The 22,911-nt window shown below is 44.9% G+C and overlaps 1 protein-coding gene across 1 annotated transcript in view; it reads right to left on the reverse strand.

Moving 5' to 3' along the window:
* RASA3 (RAS p21 protein activator 3) overlaps positions 1 to 22,911 on the reverse strand; it is a gene marked incomplete at its 5' end in the record, with an annotated part of 128,092 nt that overhangs the window by 41,714 nt on the left and 63,467 nt on the right. Inside the window, 2 exons of the mRNA XM_083610580.1 lie at positions 3,714 to 3,790; positions 18,515 to 18,609. Of these exons, the coding sequence (XP_083466706.1) occupies positions 3,714 to 3,790; positions 18,515 to 18,609 (172 nt within the window). The remainder of the gene's footprint in view (positions 1 to 3,713; positions 3,791 to 18,514; positions 18,610 to 22,911) is intronic.

The raw sequence follows: 22,911 nt of genomic DNA on the forward strand, positions 1-22,911 counted from the left end.
GAAATAGAAGGCAGGTCAACCACGTCTGTTTTAGGGCAAACCTTCCATCAACACTAATGCTTTTTCACCTCATAATCACTGTTGAAGTGAGATGTGTGCGGAAATATGTGGCATCTGTTAGAAGCCAGCACTGCCTCAGGGCTCAAACAATAACAGCTTAACTATTTAGGCCAAAATGCATGTGCTGATTTGGAGACACAGAGAGGGAGAGGGCAGGAGATGACATTACTGTCTGCGAAAGCTGAAATCCTGCCTTTTGTTTTAACTCACTGCTAAGGCTTATGAAAACTGCTCTCACCTGTCGCAATATCACACTGAGTCCTGGAAGCGCTAACAGCATGTATGCAACAATTCAGTTGCTCAGTGATGTGTACTAGGAACGATGGAAGTTGCCGTGTAGCAAATCAGACTTGCTGGCTCACCTTGCTCAGTATTTTCTACAATGACTGCCAGTCACTCTCTAGGGGTTTCAGAAAGGTACCTCGGGTTAAGTACTTAATTCGTTCTGGAGGTCCATTATTAACCTGAAACTGTTCTTAACCTGAAGCATCACTTTAGCTAATGGGGCCTCCTGCAGCTGCCGTGCCACCGGAGCACGATTTCTGTTCTCATTCTGAAGCAAAGTTCTTAACCTGAAGCACTATTTCTGGGTTAGCGGAGTCTGTAACCTGAAGCTTATGTAACCTGAGGTACCACTGCACTTAAAAGAAGCTGGATTAAACCTGCAATCTTCTGCATGCAAAACATTTGCTCTAACACCGAGCCGTGGAACTTCTCCCCCCAAGAACTGTGTGCTAGAACACCAAAAGGTCAGAGACGGCTGTAAATGAAGGTCTGGGAAATGCACTAGAATCATAGAATTGTAGATTTGGAAGGGACCCCAAAGGTCATCTAGTCCAACCCCCTGCAATGCAGGAAAAATCAAAACTTGTGGGAGCTATTTGAGCATGTCTACGCTGCAGTTCATTCTGATGCCGGCTCATGCAAGTTTGCTTATCTTTGCTTCCCTTTCTTCCCAAATTGACTGGGGCTGCTGGGAGTCCACATCTGGAGAGCCGGAGGTCCCCCCCCCCCAGCTTTGCACTGCTGTGCTGAGAGGTCCTGATCTTATTATATATCCTGTCTTGTTGTAGTTGCCTTTTAAAGCTTATCTGCCCTGGGCTCCCATTATCTCTCCTAGACTTTTACACCCACGACATGAAGCAAAAGGGCCATTGAGCCACTTTACAGGCCATTCACTCCAGGAAAGGAATGCTCAAATCAGCTGAAGATCAAATAAAAGAACGGAAAAGGCCCTCCACAGGAAAAGGAAGCTGCCCTGGAGTCTCATCTCTTTGTTCCTGACAGCTAGTGAGGAACTGAAAAATTGGCTGCTTGACACAGTCACTGATAAGAGCTCCCTAGTTCAGGATTCAAGGTATCTGTGGTGATCATCTCAGACATTTTTCCCTGCTTCAGATTCACAGAATACCTCATAACCCTGCCTAAGATATACTTTCAGCATAAAAAGGTATAGAAACAAACTGACTCGAAGTCTCACTGTAATGAATAGCAGCAGTACATTAGAACATCTGTGCTCTCGCACCCCTTCCGATCTGGCTCATACACAAAAAATCCCCAGTGAACGGTACCCAAGATTTCAAGGATGCATAAATATGGGTCTGAACAGAACCATCAACTCATTTTTGTCAGATTTCAAATGCTCATCATTAAAACAATGGGAACTAAACATAGCAGCTGGGGGGGGGGGGAAAGGGCTGTGTGTAAGAGGAAGGATCATTTGTGGCTCCATTCAATCTGCTTACCAATCTGAATTACTACCTTGCAAATAAGTCCCAAAAACTTACTACCTCACAAAAATCTCGCCAGCTCATCAGCTGATACATGCTTATGCTATTCTCCACACAGAGTGACCTTCAAGAAAAAGGGGGAGTGGTGGAAAACAGCCACTTTTCTACCAGTCATAAAAACTGTGTTGCCTGGTCACTAAAGAGAATGACTCACATTTGCTATAGATGACCAAGTAAAAATATCCTTACAAGCATCAATAGCTGTCAAAAACGCAAGGCAAAATTTCCATAGGCAAACCACTTTCTTGGGAAGACACAAAGCATATTGCTTGTTTTCAAACTGTGGCAGTACTAATGGTCTTTGCATGCAGAAGGCAACACTCATTTTAAAATGAAATATTATGAATCCACTTTTTAAAACATGCAGTTAATAGATTAGCCCAATTAACACTTTTGAGTTTAAATTGTCTGTGATTTAAAAAATATATATGTCTGTGATCGCAGTTATGGTCAATTTGTCCCATTTTCAACACTGCAGACAGGCTCTGTATGTCCTCAGTGTTTTTAAAGGTGGAGTAAATAAGGGCATGGCAACACTGGCAGTTAATATTCCTTTGCAATAGTGTTGTTTGTGCTAAGTTGCATCACTACTCATTTTATAGTGAAGTGTGTACATGTTAATATGACGGGTTCAAGGATATCTTCCATCTATTGCAGGTTGTAAAATCTGCATGGCATCTAGAATTGATGCAGGTAATTTAAGCTGACTTCAGTGGCGTAGCGTGGGGGGTGCAGGGGGGCCCGGCCGCACCGGGCGCAACATCTGGGGGGGCACGCTCGCACTCGCAGCTCTCTGCCCCTACCTGGCTCACTCACTCTCTCTCACTGCAGTGCTGGCTGTGCGAATCCGATCCGAGCCGCTGGGTCGCCGCCCACTGTGGAGGGGGTGGGTGCCAGGCGTGCGGTGCGGAAAGAGAGCGAGGGACTATCTGGGGGAGGGAAAGTGCAGCGGCCGCCCAGCGCAGCGCTGAGCGCGGGAGAGAACCACACCAGACCAGCCCAGGCAGCAGCAAGAAGCTGGCAGCGGCGGCAGGTTAGGGGTTAGGGGGCGCAAATTACTTGCCTTGCCCCGGGTGCTGACAACCCACACTACGCTGCTGGCTGACTTTTAAAAGTTTGTAAACTTGAAATATATTCCTGCAAAATATAATGTATGTGGAAAGTTCATGTACTGTACTCATGAGCAGCAAACAGGTTTGCAAAGATGTCCTTTCCGCTAGCCCAAACTGTGATGGTCATGCAGTAGATGGTTTCTTGCCAGTTTCACAACAACCACCCCAGCAAGAACACCTCACACACAGCACAACAATACCAGATCCCTGGCTGTCCAATCTTCCAACGCAGGCTGATCGTGCCCTGTAGCCTCGCTGTTGCTCGCTGTTGAAGCAAGCTGAAGCGAGCGCTGAAGCCACAGAAGTCTAAGGGCATTAGCAAGTTCTCAGAGGTGGCTGAAGCAGCAGCTTGCAAATCCGACAAAGTAGATGAATGGAGATTGCCCTCCCCAGTCGCGCTGCAGTTAAACGCCACGTGGCCGTCCCCCGGCTAACCCGATTGGTCAGCCGGGGGGTGTGACGCGGTGGCTGGGAGTCCTAATGACACGGGCAGCATCCTTCCGCCCACAGCCGGGTCACTGGGAGGTCCTGGGTCGCTGCCCACAATGCGGTCCCCCCCTCCATTTTCTGTGTGTTGCAATGGGCCTGCTGTTCGCAGAAAGACTAGATGAAAGCCCTATTGAGATCACAGAAGTAGAGTCTTCAGATTTGATATTCCTATTTATATTTTAGATGCAATAAACTCGCATAAGTTCACAGTTGTTGTAATTAATATTACAAAATTCTAGATAAGGATCAGTACCAGTCTTACCGCGTAGCGAGCTTATGGCAAATGACCCCCGTGTCTGTTATGACTTCACTCAGCCTCAGTTCTAAGTGGACCTTGCCCTGGAATATAAAATAGCAAAGCATTATGGAAATTGCATATCATTAATGTAATTCTTAAAACAACCAGGCATTGTTAACTGTTACCAAGTAAGTTTCCCTCATGAGTCTCATGATATACACAGCATATATGGCTTGTGTTGGTGGAGCAGAGGATATTGTGACAGCTACGCAGACAGGCACTCTGTGTTATTCCTATATGGAGCATGCTATATTTGATTTACTGTATTAGTCGTAATTTCACAACTTTGCTGATCTGACGCAGATCCGTGTCTGGAATGAAACAGAGTCTTGTTTTGATGCATTTGCCCCAGTCCAAATAATTGGCACATGAGGCCTGAGCACATGGAAATGCTACGCAGTAGATTGTAACTATAGAACCAGTCACAGTAATGGATTTTCAAAAGACCAATATAACGATGAGTCAGAGGGAAAAGCTACTGGGCTTTTTTAGAAGGAAGAAAAATCAAAGGATGCCGTTTAAAGGATACCATTTATATGTCGAGATCTGTGTTCTAAGATTAGCAGAGAACGAGAAGATTTATTCTAGAAAAGGTTCAAGCTTGCTATTGTAGCAGATAATAAAAATATGATTGCACTTGAAAAGACTGTTTCTGGAGACTCTAAAACATGGGTAGGCAAACTAAGGCCCGGGAGCCAGATCCGGCCCAATCGCCTTCTAAATCCGGCCCGCGGACAGTCCGGGAATCAGTGTGTTTTTACATGAGTAGAATGTGTCCTTTTATTTAAAATGCATCTCTGGGTCATTTGTGGGGCATAGGAATTCATTCATCCCCCCCTCAAAATATAGTCCAGCCCCCCATAAGGTCTGAGGGACAGTGGACTGGCCCCCTGCTGAAAAAGTTTGCTGACCCCTGCTGTGGAAATTATTTCCCCTACAAACACAAACTAGGAAACATAAAATTTTAAAAGCTGCCATATGTCAAGTTCTCAAGGTCAACAACTACATGCACACACAGATGCGGGCTGAAATGATTTGGGTTCACCCGGAAAAAAATCAGTTAATGATAGAGTTGCCAGAAGCGCAAAACAGACGTTACTGGAAACTTATGATTGTAACTGAAAATGGCAGCCATGTGTCAAGTTCGCCATCCAAATTTACTGAACTGCATTAGATGGTTATCATGCTTTCCCATCTCCTTCGATTGCCTATTACAAGGAGGAAGGATGGCGAAATGTATAATGGAGAGACTTAGTTCCCTAATGAGACATTGTATCAAGAGCAGAGGAAATTTGATACATGTCTATTTTTGGTAGCAAACCAAAAACATCCTTACCATAATGTATGGTTTTGAACCGCTGCGTTTCATTCAAGCACAGATGCTGGCATGTTCATGTTGAGCAGAGAGTTTCAAACAAAGCTTTGCGCTTATGCAGTCCATTTCCATCACACCAAGTCTTTCACATACAACATCTTAGAAATCTATTCCACAGCCTTGTTAGGTAGGCAATCTTATCATTACAGATGCACAAATCACTCTGCTTCTACATGCGTTCACTCAAAAGTCTGTTTCAGACTATTTCTGCACCTACCTGTGCAATTCTTATTTCTACATTTAAATTTGCATTTTAAGCGTATTTTCTCTCAAACTACACATTTCTGAACTTATTATTGTTTCTAACTGTATATTTTCTTATAATGCACATTTCTAAACCTATTTTGATATCTATTTTGAGTTAAGAACTGTGTTGGAATATTTGGAATGAGTGAAAGCTGGTAGATAACCAAGTTCCATTCCACATGTTTGTTTGGGAGACCTGGATCAAGTCTGTTGACCCTGGAACACACAAGGATTGAATTCCTCAAGCATCACTAATTATTAACTCCATATGGTGGGGAAGAGCTAGTGATTGTGTTTCCCCCCAAGGTCACCTACGGCAGTAGTTCCCAATTAATTAACTACTGCAGAACCCCTGTTTTTCAAAAGCCAAGCCATGGACTTTTGAAAAAGTTGATATCACTGTGGTAGTTTTTTTTTTAATTGATGTGACTGGTACCACAGAGCCCCTGGGTGGATTGGCAGTCACCCTGGAGTTCGTGAACCACCAACTGTGAACCACTGACCTAGGGAGTATATGGCTAAGAATCTGAACTATGGTCTTTCAGGCTCACAGCAACTGCTTTTCACGTGCACTGTTACACATAATGTCAGCATATACTCTCACATCCAGTGTTTCTCAAACTTGGGTCCCTAGCTGTTGTTGGACTACAACTCCCATCATTCCTAGCTAGCAGGACCAGTGGTCAAGGATGATGGGAGTTGTAGTCCAACAACAGCCGAGGGCCCAAGTTTGAAAAACACTGCTCTAAGCACTGTGCCTTGGGGTGGTGATTCCTTCTTGCAGCTTTCTAAATAGAATCAAGTGTATTTATGCAATAAGAATACTCTTGAAGGCAACTGAAGTGCTATGGCATCACAATAATATAATTATTCTTGAAATACTCAGTTACTTCCAGTTCCAGAACCCAGGTGTGGATTTACAGTACTTTAAAAGCATCCTTCTTGCAATAATATGCTTGGATGTGTTGTGCACTAAATGCTACTCCCGTGTAAACAGCATGCTCCTAACCATGTCAATTATGCCCTTAGGGAAAACACAAGGGACCATTAAATAATTTTCTCATGGGTGCTCTGATTCAAATTGCCTCCAGACTACTAGAGAACAGCAGATTGCTTTGCAAATTTACTTCATAACCAGGTCATCCAAAAATGTTTACATTTATGACTGAAAAGTGTATTTTTTGATTGATCGGCCCAATCTCAAGCACATGTAGAGCTAGATAAACAGTCATCAGCTAGATGACAGTCACCAGAATCATATAAATGTATATATGCTATAAGATAGTAAAGGGGAAAGAAATAAACAAAATTACATCTACAACACTTAAAGCAGAGTAAAATGTATCAAGTCAAAATTATTCATTGCATTAATCGACCACTTTATACAAAATGACTTAACATACAGCACATCAAGGACATGCAAGTCCAGAAAAATTTAAAGCAATGTACAATTAAAAAATACATAAAATGCTCATCCAGAAACATGTTAATTAGACCAAGTCTTACCCACCCCACTAAAAGACCACTCACTACTTGAGGAGGCAATGTTTTTGCTCTATAAGACACACCAGACCACAAGACGCACCTAGTTTTTGGAGGAGGAAAACAAGAAAAAAAATATTCTGAATCTCAGAAGCCAGAACAGCAAGAGGGATCGCTGCACAGTGAAGGCAGCAATCCCTCTTGCTGTTCTGGCTTCTGGGATAGCTGCGCAGCCTGCATTCGTTCCATAAGACGCACACACATTTCCCCTTACTTTTTAGGAGGGAAAAAGTGAGTCTTATAGAGCAAAAAATACGGTAGCCAAAGGCCTGGGTAAACAAAATGTGCCTGAAGACAGACAAAGATGGTGCCAGGTGCATCTGCCTAAGGAAAACCACCGATTAAAAAGTCTATTCTCATGTGACTAGCCTCCACACCTCCCTCAGGTGGGACACACAGAGAAGGGCCTCTGATGAAGACCACAAGGTCTGGGATGGTTCATTTATTCTATTCTATTCTGACTGGATCAATTGCATACAATGGTTTGGATCCACAGAAATAGAAGACAACCATTTTTCGCTGATTTTCCCCTTCAGCCCCCCGTTTCATTAAAGTCTGTTCTGAAGAGTTGGGAAACCTTCCAGAACAGTGTGGGAGGTGACATGAGGTGCTGCAAGAGAAAGGGAGAAATCACAAAAAAAACCTTACATCCTCACTCCTGCCGCCCCTGATAAATCAATGACTCTTCAAGCTATGGTAGGCTCGGCATTTATTTATTTTTAAGGGCATTACAATAAGTGAAGAAACCAATAGGTGTTGCCTGGAAACACATGTGATTAGTCTCCCCGGGCAAAACCAGGAACTGGCTGTCGTAGCCAGGCAAAGCACACACTAGGCAACTCCCTGTTCCAAATAAATGATAGGGGGTGCGTTGTTTAAAGAAAGTATGGAAGAGGGAAGGAAGCACAATGATAATTTGACACATGTACTGCAAACTTTTCCTCATGACTACTGCCTTGTGATACAGTAACCTCAAGAGCTTGGATTAGCTGTAATACTGTACTACTGATTTTTACTGACATTATTGCAATGATGCAACTGCTACCACGAATCCATGAAATAAGGCGCTGCATGGTTTTCTTGTTCCTGAAGACACGTGAAACATATAGGTTGCATTGCATAACGCAATGAATTTCGTTTCTCTCGCCTCCTTTTTCGTAACTTGAATCCACTGGTTCGGGTCCTGCCCTCCGGAGCAGCAGAAAGCAAGCTTGCTCCAGCTTCCATCTAGCAGCCCTTTCGATATTTGAGGATAGCTCTCGTATCACCTCAGTCTTCTCTTCTCCAAGCTAAACATATCCAACTCTCTCAACAGTTCCTCATAAGGCTTGGTTTTGAGGCCCTTGATCATCTTGGTTGCCCTCCTCTGCACACATTCCAGCTTGTTGATATCCGTCTTACACTGTGGTGCCCAAACCTGGACACAGTATTCCAGGTGGACACTGGCCAAAGCAGAATAGAGTGGCACTATCACTTCCTGTTAACTGGGCACTATACTTCTGCTGATGCAGCCTAGAACTGCATTAGCGTTTTCCCCCTGCTGCATCACAATGCTGACTCATGTGGTCTACTAAGACCCCCTAGATCTTTTTTCATATGTACTGGCAAGCCAGGTGTCTCCCATATGTACACCTGATTATTCCTGCCTAAGTGCAGAACTTTAAGGTAAAGGTAAAAGGACCCCTGACCATTAGGTCCAGTCGTGACCGACTCTGGGGTTGCGGCGCTCATCTCGCTTTATTGGCCAATGAACAAGAGCAGCACACGGAAACGCCATTTAGCTTCCCGCCGAAGTGGTACCTATTTATTTACTTGCACTTTGACGTGTTTTCGAACTGCTAGGTTGGCAGGAGCTGGGACCGAACAACGGGAGCTCACCCCGTCACGGAGATTCGAACCGCCAACCTTCTGATCGGCAAGCCCTAGGCTCTGTGGTTTAACCCACAGCGCCACCCGCGGAACTTTACATTTGTCCTTACTGAAATTCATTTTGTTACGTTTGGGCCAGTTTTCCAGTCTGTTCATGAATCATGATTCAATCTATCTTCTGAGGTATTAGAGCTACCCCTCCCAGTTTTGTGTTGCCTGCAATTTGATGAGCATCCTCTCAATTCCTTCATCCAAGTCTTTTATAAAGATGTTGAACACTAGTCACTTTCCCAGGTTGATGAGTAAGCATTGGGGAGTACTCTTTAGGTTTGGTCAGTCAAACAGCAACAAATCTACCTAGCAATAACATCATACAGCCCACATTTTACTAGCTTTTCCACAATAATATAATAGGAGACTTTGTTGAGTTCCAGTATAATTCTCCTTTCCCCCACATTTGCCTTGGCATTGCAACAGCTCAAGAGCAGTGAAGAAGCCTTGTCAATCCAGTTCAGTGCTGGCTCAAGGATTTTGGTGATCCTGGAACCTACAGCAAGTCTTTTAACCTGGAAGAAACCAAGAATATTCACATGCCATTTCTGATCCTAGGTGCTCATTGCAAAGCCACATGAGTGTTGCTGAATAAATGAACACAGAGCAGAACTAGGTGGTAAATAGCCTTTGAGTGATGTGTAATTGTGGAGAGGGTGGGGCTCAGAAAGTATGAAAATAGGGTGGTTATTTTCATCTGAAATGTTGGAGGGCTATGTATCCGGTTACTAGACTTGCAAACAGCATCTTTCTCATCCGACAGTTGCTGTGCTGAGCCACAGAAATTATAAGACTCCCCCCCCCCCTTCCAGTTTAGCCTTTAGCTGACGATTGCTGTGTGGTTAAAGGAGAGTTTCCTTTGGGCCATGGTGCTGCATTGACATACAAAGATACTGCAGTGACATGGGGCAATCATCTCAGTTGTGGTCTACGACAACTGTTGAAGTTCGTTTGCAAACTGTTGGTTCAAAGAAACTACACATACGTTTCAAGCAGTGAACTGTTGGCACCACCTAAGGCCTTGGACTCCACTCTTACAAGGGAGGGAACGATTAATGTCTCAGTAGAAGCTTTTGTGAGGCACCTGCCTTCAAATACTTGGTGGGTTGAGATTTCTGCTTTCCACAGGGTTGGAGTAGATGATCCTTAGGGTTCTCTTCCAACTACAGTGGTACCTGGGGTTAAGTACTTAATTCGTTCCAGAGGTCCGTTCTTAACCTGAAACTGTTCTTAACCTGAAGCACCACTTTAGCTAATGGGGCCTGCTGCTGCTGCCGTGCTGCCAGAGCACAATTTCTGTTCTCATCCTGAAGCAAAGTTCTTAACCTGAGGTACTATTTCTGGGTTAGCGGAGTCTGTAACCTGAAGCGTATGTAACCTGAAGCGTATGTAACCCAAGGTACCACTGTATACAATACTATGTGGGGTGCAATATGAAGGAAGAAGAGGAGGAGGAGGAGGAGGAAGAAGCTGCTCTCTCTTGACCCTGAGTAAAAAAATGGCAAGACTGCCAAGATGCTTCCTACACACAATGAGCCATCAGATTGCTCACTGGAGAGTAGAGATAGGTCAAGGGCCTCCCTTCTCCCAATATCTTTTCATCTGCGTCTTAGCATGCCCACCCCCATTTCCATGCCCTTCCAGTTAGGAATCTATGCTACTTCCCCTTATGTGAGCTTTTTAATCCCATTCACCTCAGTCAGAACAGTAATAGGTTCCATCTTCACTATATATTTAAAGTGGTATTATACCACTTTAAACTGTCATGGCTCCCCGCAAGATTCTTGGGAACTGTAGTTTGTTAAGGGTGCTGAGAGCTTTTAGGAGACCCCTCTTCCCCTCACAAAGCTATAATTACCAGTTTAAGAGTTTATCCCCTTCTTCCTAGAGGAGGGGCAATTTTATTTATGTCGCATACTTCCGATACCTAAAGGAAGGAGCTGCAGTTTCCTCTGGGTTGAACGCTTGCGGGATTATTGCTGTCCAGCGTGCAAGTCTCTCTCCCCTCCCCTTTTTGCATGGCAAAGGCAGTTCCCGCCCAGTATTAAAGGAAAATATCTCATGTGCATGAATTGTTATTTTTTAGCAGGGAATAGCGAGGAAAATCTGGTTAGCCTTGGAGGGGCGCCGAGCCAGACTGAGCCCCCAAATGGTTGCTGAGGGTGGCAGAATCAGAGGGGTTCAGTGGGGAATCGTTTAAGGGGACCCCAAGACGTACACACACGTCTCCTGCTTGCAAAGTGGACAGAGATGTTCTCTCCTTTGACGTCTCGAGCGGGAGGCGCTCTTTGGCGTGGGGCAGTTTTTTGGACTGACTCCGTTTGTCACTTTCCGTTGGCAGAATCTGGTGCCAAGTGCCCCTGGGGTGTTGGTGGGTCCCTGAAACACATGTTTGAGACTCAGAAATCCTCTTGCAGGCATGTTTGTGAGTCTGAATGTTTCAGGCAGGGTCTCCCTGCTCCCCACCCCCCAAACACTTTTCTTTTACAGCATCCCATTCTCCAGGTCAGGTCCCTGGTTTTCTGTGCTGCTTGGGAGGAAGTGAACCTCCCATTTGCCGAAAATGTTAATCTGGTAGCCTCCTGTGGCTCCCTTGGCCTGGCTGGGCGATATCTTAAGTCCTCTGGGCCTTCCTGGCTGGCGCAGCAGAGCTCACCTCCCCGCCGTCCCCTCTTCTGCTCTGAGTTGGCCGGGCAGCGTTCAACTTGAGTCCCTGCCTTGTTGTCCCTCAGGTTCTGGGTTTGAGTCCTGCCATAGCCCTCCCCGAATGCGCTCTCCCCGGCGAGTTACAGCTGGGCCTCTGGGCCGCTAGGAAGTCCCGTTCCAAGTACATGTCTGCTTACACTCCGCCTGTGCCATCCTTCTTCCTAGGGAACTCTGGGAATTGTAGCTTGGGAGGGTAACAGGGGTGTCCTAAAAATTCTCAAGACCCTTAATGAACTACCGCTCCCAGAATTCCTTGGGGGGGGGGAACCATGGCTGTTTAAAGTGGTAGGATACTGCTTTATATGTAAAGTGCAGATAGGGCATAGAGACAACTCTGGCAGCACCTTCCATATTATTCATTCCACCATTAATATCTGCCTGTCTCTTGGCTCAAGCATGGGAGTCTGGGTAAGGAGGAAAACTACTAAAACCACAATGGGGAGCAGGAGGTAGCCAACAGGCAACACCAATAGTCCTCTTTTGCTTTATGCAAGTTACAGCCCCATTGTACAGTTTGGGAAGACGAAGGTGTCAGGACCTGACTGCTGGGTGAGAGGAGGAAAGGCAGGGGGCAGAAGGAAATCTGAAAGCAGCAAGACTAAATTCTTTGTTCCACAGACCAGCAGGAAGCCTAGTCCAGATAGGGGTCAAGGAGTTATCAGCTGACTGCTCTGGTCAACTGGAGCATGGAGGTTTGCTTAGCTGGTGTTGCAGTCACCTTGCAGTTCCCTCCTTTGCCAGACCCTAGTGGGACACACAAGCTAGGAAAATCACCTGCCACGACTTAGGTCATCCCTTCAAGACTTGTTGCAGTGGGTTCAATTCCTGACTGAAGCTAGAAAACAGCCTCCCAACATTACTGCTAATATGAATTGCCCCATAATTGTTTGGGTTGAAGAGGATCAGCACTGAGTAAACAGGAATGCATTAGCTTATAGCATGAAAAGCTGCATCCCAAACTGAAATGCCAGACTCAAAAACTGCATTAGTTTTCAACATCTCAGAAACTTTCTTGCCCACGATACATGCACACTTAACACCCTACTACTAACAAAGCAAGAGACATGAAAACTATTGTTTGTTAGATAAAGTGGTTACACCCTTTTGTTTCCTGGCTGGGTAACGGCCGGGGGGGGGGGGCGCGGAAATAGCTTTTTTCACTTTCACATCATCTGTGGTTACATTATAGTCAACAAGGCCTTTCTGATCTTGCAAATGATTAACTCGGTTCAAATAAGCTCTCTGCTAGATACATGTAAATAAGCTGAACAAGCCTTATTACGGCAACTACTGAACAATACCGACACTATGTGTTTTTAAAAAAACGGTTTACAGTGGTCCTAAACACACCATTCTGCAAAGGATCCAAATAATTTCTCCATTAAAACAGCCCTCACCGTTTTCAGTTATTTCTTAGCATACAAGCGAGACTACATGAGATACAAATCAGAGATATAGACTATAATCAAAGTAACATAGATGTGCACATTTTAACACCAAAGCATGCAAGCTACAGAACCTTGTTTTGATAGGGTAGTTTCCTAGGAGAGTTGCATATACAACATTAAAGAAAATAAGGCAAAAGGCTTGCTGAATGTTGTCATTAACTTCTTTGGAGCTGCTCCAGAGCCTTCCCATCCCCTGCCAGGCCCTTCTGAGCATGCAGGGCTATGGCCAAACCAATGATTTGAATACACGTCCCAGCCAACCACCCACAAGATTGTTCTGTCCCAGCGAATGGCTCTACTCCTGCTTTCCTTCGGATCAGTCTCTGTGCCAAGGCCTGTAGACAAGAAAGAGCTTGCAGAGGCCTTTAGGGGAGGTGTGGAAGATTATGCCATGAAATCAAAGGCCTGAATCTCATGCTGCATGTCCAGCAATGGTGGCTCAACAGAGGGGATCTCTACCAACTCTTATGGTGGAGCCTCCACATTCCGCTTTGTCCCTGGCAGGGATGACCTAATGCAAAAATTGAGAGGGTCAGCTTTTGAACTGTTTTAAACTTGCAGTTTCATCTACTGTTTTCAATCGTGGTAAGGCTTTTTTTCACTATAGGTCTTTCCTCCTGTTCAACTAAATACAGTGGTACCTCGGGTTATATACGCTTCAGGTTACATACGCTTCAGGTTAAAGACTCCGCAAACCCAGAAATAGTGCTTCAGGTTAAGAATTTTGCTTCAGGATGAGAACAGAAATCGGGCTCCGGTGGCGCGGCAGCAGCAGGAGGCCCCATTAGCTCAAGTGGTACCTCAGGTTAAGAACAGTTTCAGGTTAAGTACGGACCTCTGGAACGAATTAAGTACTTAACCTGAGGTACCACTGTATGCTTTTTGGTGGTTTGAATCTTTTCACAACAGTAGATTCCATGATAACTCCAAAGCAGGAGGGTGCAATTATTTGCCTCACGTCAGATTGGAGAGAGCAATGCTCCCAAAATCAATAAAGTATATAACAAAATTCAGGCCTCAAAAAAAAATTAAAATAGTTCAGAATCTGTTATTTCTCATTGCCAATTAATCAATCTGGACTTTTACCATGTCATGCATCCAACTACTATTCTATTTATAACCATGACTTCATGTGGAACTAATAGCTATCTGGGGATTTTTCAGAATCTGGTTTTATTTGCCAGGGACATCCCACAGCAAGGGAGAGGAGCAAAGGGCACGGGTGCAGCAGTTCATAAATGGTAGTGCTGGAACTGGGATAATTTTAAAAAAATGTTTAATGTGAAATTACAGGGAAACTCATAATTACCTTGTTCCGTCACTTCAAGAAAGCATGTTCCAATTTAAACTTTTGTTTTCTGCCACGAGTGTTGAAACATGTTTTAATATGAAACCTAGGGTTCTGAAATCCTGAGTAAAAACATTTCATGCATTAGTCCACTAAATTCCACCTCTATCATTTTTAGATGTATGTTACATGCTAGCTCTGAAGGCGTCCTGATGGGGGTAAAGATTATTGTGGCAAGAATCAGCCCAAGCGATGGCTAATATCTGTTTGCACCATTTTCTCATTTCAGTGAATGTCAAGCAGGCCTTGCATTAATTTCAGAATCATATACTTAGGAGGCATTAGTGACACCACAATGTCTGGTGGTAAGCAAAATGGATGGTGTGTGGGTGTGTGGGTGTGAAGAGGAGGCAAATCCTCTTGCTCAAGGTTTGTGCATGGTTCCACTTTCAAGCAGCCCATTGGTCCTTTCTGAAGTGGTTGTAAATGCTTCCAGGTCAGGTATATGTCTTTTGTCGAGCGTTTGGTTCCTTTTACCTTCCTGTGGCATCTGACCCAAGCCTGCTGGTTTCTGCCTGCCACCCTCCCCTGCATCCTGCTTCTATGTGCAGGTTACACCAGGTAATGAAGAAGCAATCCCAAGCAACAAACTCTCTTCAGTCACACGTGACAAAGAAGAGGATAATTTGCAGCAGAAAAGAGATAGGAGAAAGGGTTATCTAACTCTTACCCAGACACCCTGGAAATCTTCTCCATCTTTTTCCTACCACACAAGACGTTTGCCTGCCAAACACGGGCCCAGAACCTCATAAGGGAAAAAGCAACCCGTGAGGCATTTCAGGGGAATGCAGCTGGTAGGGGCAGGTTTAAGCACCCTCTTGTCCTTCACCTGCTTCCCCCCCCTTTTTAGAGCCTTTGCAATGAAGAAGGAACCAGTGGGACAATATGGTCCTCCCTATGCTTTGATCTTCTGACAAACTGTGCTTGGAACTTGTTAGAAACCCCCCAAGTCTCCTTGCCAGTACTTGGCTCAACTTTGTTTCAGCTGCCTGCAGCTCAGCCCTTAAAGCATCCAGTCAACCCAGAGTCTAAGGTCCTAGTAACGTCGCACTTGGTGCTGGAGGAGACTCTTGAGAGTCCCATGGACTGCAAGAAGATCAAAGCTATCCATTCTTAAGGAAATCAGCCCTGAGTGCTCACTGGAAGGACAGATCCTGAAGCTGAGGCTCCAATACTTTGGCCACCTCATGAGAAGAGAAGACTCCCTGGAAAAGACCCTGATGTTGGGAAAGATGGAGGGCACAAGGAGAAGGGGACGACAGAGGACGAGATGTTTGGACAGTGTTCCCGAAGCTACCAACATGAGTTTGACTAAACTGCGGGAGGCAGTGGAAGACAGGAGTGCCTGGTGTGCTCTGGTCCATGGGGTCATGAAGAGTCGGACACGACTAAACAACTAAACAACAACAATGTCGCACAGCGCTGTTGCTTTGGTATAGATACCAAATCGTCACAACTGCATGAATGAGATTTACTTTACAAAGAAAAACTCTTAGGAAAATATAAATTTAGTATTTTATTTTAGTATATATCTTCTCCTGCTTTAAGCATCCCACTCAACAGTACTAGAAAGTTGTACTTTTCTGTTAGGAAAATAGGCCAGCACACTTTACACATAATGGACAAGAACACTGAACAAACTATTCCACTCGAAGTAAACGCTTATCACTGAGCTCCAAATGTAGCTTCAAGAAGTTGGGCTTTTACAAAGCAAAAAATAGAGGAAGTGATAAACAGCACAGAAATAGTACTGTGTTTATAATTAGGATTTGGAGCCTAACTAGAATTTTAAACACAAAACATTTGTGACAAGACACAAGAGCTTGAGTTATAAATAGCCAGCGGTCTCCTGGAAAGTAACACTGGACAAACAATTCCCACAGCTTCAATATGTTGAGATGGTACAGCAAATATCAACAGTGACATGGGCTGTATAAATATTGGCTCACTCCACATGATAAAGAGAAATCTGCATTTCCCACAGGAAGCAAACATTAGCACTGTCTGGGTCTGTGTGTGTGCCCGTGCATGAGCATGTGTGTGTTTAACTACTGCTCTTAAAATTATCTGAGGCCAATATCCAGTATCATTTCATGTGCACTGAAAAAAGGTAAAGGTAAAGGACCCCTGGACGGTTAAGTCCAGTCAAAGGTGACCATGGGGTACGGCGCTCATCTCGTTTTCAGGCCGAGGGAGATGGTGTTTGTCCACAGACAGCTTTCTGGGTCATGTGGCCAGCATGACTAAACTGCTTCTGGTGCAATGGAACACCGTGATGGAAACCAGAGCACACGGAAATGCCGTTTACCTTCCTGCCACAGTGGTACCTATTTATCTCCTTGCACTGGCGTGCTTTCAAACTGCTAGGTTGGCAGAAGCTGGGACAGAGCACTCCGTTGCGGGGATTTGAACCACCAACCTTTTGATTGGCAAGCCCAAGAGGCTCAGTGGTTTAGACCACTAATTACCCCCTCACACACTTTTCACAGCCTTTTTTTTTTTTATAGATAAAAAGCTCGGCGTCCTTCCGAAGGAGTAGCTGACCTCCCCCGTTTTCACAGCCTTTTTGAACAAGTAACCTACATAACTGATTAGTAGTTACTCGTTTACATAATGCCACCAATAAACATGGCACTTTAAGAGTAACATAAGGGGGAAGAGGGGAGTTCCCTAGAACTTCCCCTCAAAATTTCAGCTTCTAGAGAGGTTCTTGCAATTTTGAGCAGAGACCACTGTGTTGCTCTGGTTGTACTCCAACCTAAAACGACACTTCCAGAAGATGGCATTGGGCAATGCCTGCTCAGTCTCTTGACTTTTTGGCTGCAGAGTGCCACTGTGGTTTAATTCTGTTCCCAACAGTGTTTAGCATCTATAATATGGAACTGACGGACCAGTCATTACAGGCTTTGGAGTGAGAGGTCATCAGTGTACCAGTTATATCTGGCTCTATTTCTCTGTACAGAGTCGGGCGAGGCTGTGCAGGTCTTGAACCAATGCTTGGTTTGGTGAGAGTGAATCCTGATAAGACAAAGGCCCTGTGGGTAGGTAGTTCCCAGATCTGGGACTTGAGGAGGCTGCTGTCTGTCCTGGATGGGGTTGAGCTCCCTCTGAAGCCACAGGTCTGGTAGTCTGGACGTGCTCCTAGAGCAGGAGTGGGGACTCCTTGGCCCTCCAGATGTTGCTCAGCTATAACTTCCATCACCCCGATGATAGGCCATACTTGCTGGGGTCTATGAGACTTGTAACATCTGGAGGGCCAAAGGTTCCCCATATGTATCTTCAATCTTTTCAGACCCAGGTCCCACTTTTAACCATTTGGGGACCCATTTCTTAGTCTTTTACCATATATTTGCAAGGTGGTCGTGCTCCTATTGTGACCCACCTTGGATCAAGCCATGACCCAGCTATGGATCCCAACCCATCAGTTGAAGACTTGTGTGTTAAGAGGCTTCTCCTGTACAGACCTGCCTGGTGAGTCAGGTCTACCAGGGGATCTCTCTTGGCAGTAGACTCTTATAGCAGTAGCTGAGGTCTGCTATATGCAAGGGAGAGCCTTCTTAATTATGGTGCCCCAGTTTTAGAATCCCTTCCCCTTCGTGATATGGCTTCTAACTGTTCTTTTTAGATGAAGACCCTGGTTATGCCCAGTCTTCTTCTGGTGGAATACCAGTATTGGTATTTTTAAAGTTGGCAGCTCATCACGTACCTGCCTTGTTTATAGTAACTGTCTTGTGAATCTGAAACTGTTTTCCTTGCAACCTGCTCTGAAATTGCCATGCAATGAAAAGCAAGTAAGAAATGCTTTAAATAAGGAAATTATTCTACATAATAATAAAGATTAGTTGCAGGCTGCAGCAGCTATTTAACAAAAGCAAGCACACAATGTTATCAGAAGCACTGTATGATTTCCTCTTTCCACGCAGAAGGAAATATGGTTGTTTGTGCAGATACCACTACCAGATTAATATATGCTTCTTACAACATTTTATAAAATTAACTTCTTGGAGCTAGTCTGCATGAAATGCTATTATGCAGAGAGTACTTGAGACACCCTACAAATAACCCCCACCTGCTGTTCTCAACTAAAAAAATAAAGGGATCCAAAAGCTATTCCATTTGAACTGCTAAGCTCACAATCACTGGGCAGCTTATGATATAGCAATGAAAGAAACAATCTTACCTGTACTTCTGAATCAGCATCAACATGTTGCAGCTGAAACCAGGTGTCTCTGTTATGGTACTTTTGCAAATCTTCTTTCAATATTGCTACTTTTCCTGAAAACACATCAAATTATAAAATATCATGCTGAGTACATATAGGCATCTCGATATACATTTCAGGGGAAATGTTCAGTTCAGAAAAACAACTGCACCAGTCTTCTACAGACAGGACATACTGTATTTTTCCGTGTATAAGATGCCCCCATGTAAAAGACGACCCCTATTTTTTTAGCCCAAAAACAAGAAATAAATATTTTAAACACCAAACAGAACAACTTTGTTATTTTATTAAATATTCAAAACACTGGTATATTTAGTACTGTATAATTAAACATCAAACAGAACAGCTTTACCAATATATTTAGTATCGTAATTACAGTAGGTAATTTTTTTTTTATTCTGGGGGGCTAGTCAGCATCGGGACGCAGGTGGTGCTGTGGTCTAAACCACAGAGCCTAGGGCTTGCCGATTGGAAGATCGGCGGTTCGAATCCCCGCAACGGGGTGAGCTCCCGTTGTTCAGTCCCAGCTCCTGCCAACCTAGCAGTTCGAAAGCACGTCAAAGTGCAAGTAGATAAATAGGTACCACTCCGGTGGGAAGGTAAACGGTGTTTCCGTGAGCTGCTCTGGTTTGCCAGAAGCGGCTTAGTCATGCTGGCCACATGACCCGGAAGCTGTACGCCGACTCCCTCGGCCTATAGAGCGAGATGAGAGCGCAACCCCAGAGTCGTCCGCGAGTGGACCTAATGGTCAGGGGTACCTTTTTTTTTAAAGTCAGCATTAGGATAAGAACTGGAGCAGTGCAGCAAGAGCGTGTCCCCGACGGCCGGGAACTGGTTGGTGCTGCAATGCAAGAATCATAGCTAAAGAAGCCTTTAAGAGGGAATTTGTATGCTGCAGAAGTCAAACTGCTTTTTTCTACACTCTCAAACATCCAAGGGAACGAACTGCACTCTGCCCCTTGGGCCCAAACGGTCTGCCTGGCTGAGTGGAAGGAGGCAGGCAGACACTGGAGGCCCCGTGGTGAACCCTGTCGCTGTGAGGAGCTGCGACTGCCAGAGCTGCCTGATTGAGTGAATGGGGGGTCTGGGTAGCCAGGGGGCAGCTGAGGGAACCGGGTGGAAGGGACAGTGTCCGGAGTAGGGGCAGCTGGGGGGAGGAGTACCAGACCAGGGTTTTTTCTGAGGCCAATAGTGAGGGGAGGCTGGGGGAAAAGAATATGGATGGCGGCATGTATTTATTTATATATTTAATTGCAACATTCTGTGTATAAGACGACCCCCAATTTTAAACTTTGGGGGGGAAATATCGCCTTATACGCGGGAAAATACGGTAACTTAAACACAGATTGTTTCTTACAGGTCTCTCTACACAGTAAACATTCCTTTATTTGGCAAGTTTCTCCCTGCTTTTAAAACTTACTTAGACACTCTTATTTGTAAGAGTGTAATGTGTAATCTCATTGTATACAAGTTGTACAAATGACAATAAAGTATTTCAATCTGAAGCATTTTTTGTTGCTGACTTGACTTCCATCTAATGGTACTAGTTTCGCCTCTCCAAATCATCTCGTAGATCTCCTTCACCCCCCCGTCGGACTTCTGTTCCAGTTCTCTTAGTCCCACTTCTTCAATAAACTTTACCTCAACTCGCATCTTCAACATCATAATGTCCATGCGAAGGAATAAGGCCCCCGGCCCAGACATGGTCCCGTTGGACCTTTTCCTGACTGATCCTATTTGGTGGAGCGAACAGCTGACTCCTGTATTCTCCGCTATCTCCTCCGCCCTAGACATCCCCGACTCCTGGAGAGAAGCTATAATAGTTCCGATCTTCAAAGGCGGCCAGCCAAACATCCCTAGGAACTATCGCCCCATTAGTTTATTATCTATTCCGGGAAAAATATTTGCCGCTGTTTTACTGGAAGAACTTCTTTCATGGGTCCAGGAGAGGAATATTCTACCGCTAGAACAGATTGGCTTCCGAAAGTCAGCATCAACCATGGACCACTGTCTAACTCTTTATCACCTTGCCAGTAAATACACTGCACCAAGGCAAGGCCACTTATTTGCCGCTTTCATGGACCTGGAGGCCGCCTTTGATTCCATTCCTAGGCAGAGATTATGGTCCAAACTTGCCCGTCTGGGAATTGATCCACACCTCCTCTCCCTAATTATTTCCCTTTATTCAAACACCACAGCTTGCGTCCGAAGTGGTCCCAACGGCTCCCTTACCACCCCATTCCCAACGGCCAAGGGCGTCCGACAAGGTTGTCTCTTGGCCCCTTTACTGTTTAATCTCTATCTTCATGATGCAATTTCCCCTTTGAAGCTAGCAACTAAGTATCCACCTCACTTAGCAGGTCACCCCGTTGCTTCCCTTTTCTATGCAGATGATGCTGTCATCTTATCCAGAACAGCTGCGGACCTAGCAAATGCAGTTAATGCATTTATCGCCTATTGTAAGGCGGAAGCTCTTAATATTAATTATAAAAAATCAAAAGTCCTTCACTTCACTCGTTCTCGCAAACTCAAGCTGGAGCCGCTTAAGATCACAGGTGGCTACTTAGAAAAGGTAAAAGCCTTTAAATATCTAGGCTTAATATTCACTTATAATCTCTCCTGGACTACCCATCTACAATCTGCCTTTTTCGCCGCAACCACGACCTCCAATGCCATTGTCCGATTTTACCACCAGAAGGGCGGCAAACACCTTCCAGCAGCAATTCAAATATTTAATGCTAAAGTTGTTCCTAAACTATTATATGGCTGTGAAGTATGGACTACAGCAATATCAGGTAATTTGGATCGCCCACTTCATATGTTTCTGAGATCTCTTTCCGGTGTCCCGAGATGCGTCTCAGGTGCAGCCCTACGACTTGAGTTCGCCCAGCCCTCAATTGTAAAACGAGCATGGTGTCGAGCCATTTCCTATAGCTCCCACCTACTAGCATCGGATGCTCGAATTAGAGGTGGTTTTTCCAACCTGATCCTAAGAGATATTCATAATTCCCCTTGGAAAACTACAATCAACCTCAAACTCCGCTCTCTTTCTAATCTGAATTGCAAAACTGTTCTTAAATTAGAGTGTATCAGTCCGGCGGCCCTACCTTCAATTAAAAAGAAGTTACAGCTACTTGACTTCTCTAACACAGCTGCCGATGCAAGAGGGCCGTGTTCAGGCCTAGCCCTAGCTATTCCTCCCCCTGAAGGAATCCCTCTATACTGCTTCACAATTTCTTCGGAGGCTAAGCGAAGGGCCTTTACCTGTGCCCGTCTCAACTGTTTTCCTACAGCAGTTCTGTCGGGTCGTTATTCCAGAGTCCCCATCGCAAACAGAACATGCAACTGTAATGACTCGGCCCTGGAGACTATGGAACATGTAATGCTCTTCTGTCCCAACTGGACAGATGAAAGATCTCGGTTTTTAACTCCTCTCATGAACAAGCTTCATCTCCCAATCCAGCCCTGGATAGTGTCCCTCTTTTTGCAAGATTCTGATTGTTGGATCACTGAGATGACAGCTAACTTCCTGCTCAGTGTGATGAGGAGGAAGGCTGCACTGGCTTCTTTTTCGGCACCACAGCTGTAGTCGATACTCTGCACAGTCGGATGAGGTTCCAGGTAGCTTTGTAGTGCAAGGACGGTGGAGCTGGGACGGATCCGGGGAGCTGAAGGACCCCTTTGATGATCCTCCTCCAGCCTCGGCAGTTTTTTGTCTTTTTGTTCTTGAACTATCGGTCATTCGGTGTTTTGGATCCCCTGTTGTTTCTGTTATCTCCTTTCCCCCCCCTTTGGGTATTTGCCCAGGACGATGTCTGCCTTTGCCTCCCCACCCCCATTTTATGTTATGCTGTTATTTCTATGTATGTTGTGCTATGGCCACACGGCTAATGCAATAAAATCTATAATGGTACTAGCATGACTGACAGAATTAATCAACCATGCTGTTACAATTCATTACAAATTTGTTCAAGATTCTAATATATAATATAAGCAAAGTTTAAAGGGAAGTTTTTTAAAAAGTTAATTGACATGGCTTCCTATCCCAAACGTCAGGCTAGGGAACTAAGTTAAAGATAATTTTATTTTGGCGGGGAAAGGCATAAACTTGCTATTGACACCACCTATTCCCAGGTCATGATTGTTTGGTGTTAATTTCAGGTTTAGCACTCTGCAAAGGGACGTGGGTGGCGCTGTGGGTAAAACCTCAGCGCCTGGGGCTTGCCGATCGTATGGTCGGCGGTTCGAATCCCCGAGGCGGGGTGAGCTCCCGTCGTTCGGTCCCAGAGCTTGCCAACCTAGCAGTTTGAAAGCACCTCTGGGTGCAAGTAGATAAATAGGGACCGCTTACCAGC

The sequence above is a fragment of the Podarcis filfolensis genome (genome assembly GCF_964270895.1).
Source record: "Podarcis filfolensis genome assembly, chromosome: 4".
NCBI classification, from domain to species: domain Eukaryota; kingdom Metazoa; phylum Chordata; class Lepidosauria; order Squamata; family Lacertidae; genus Podarcis; species Podarcis filfolensis.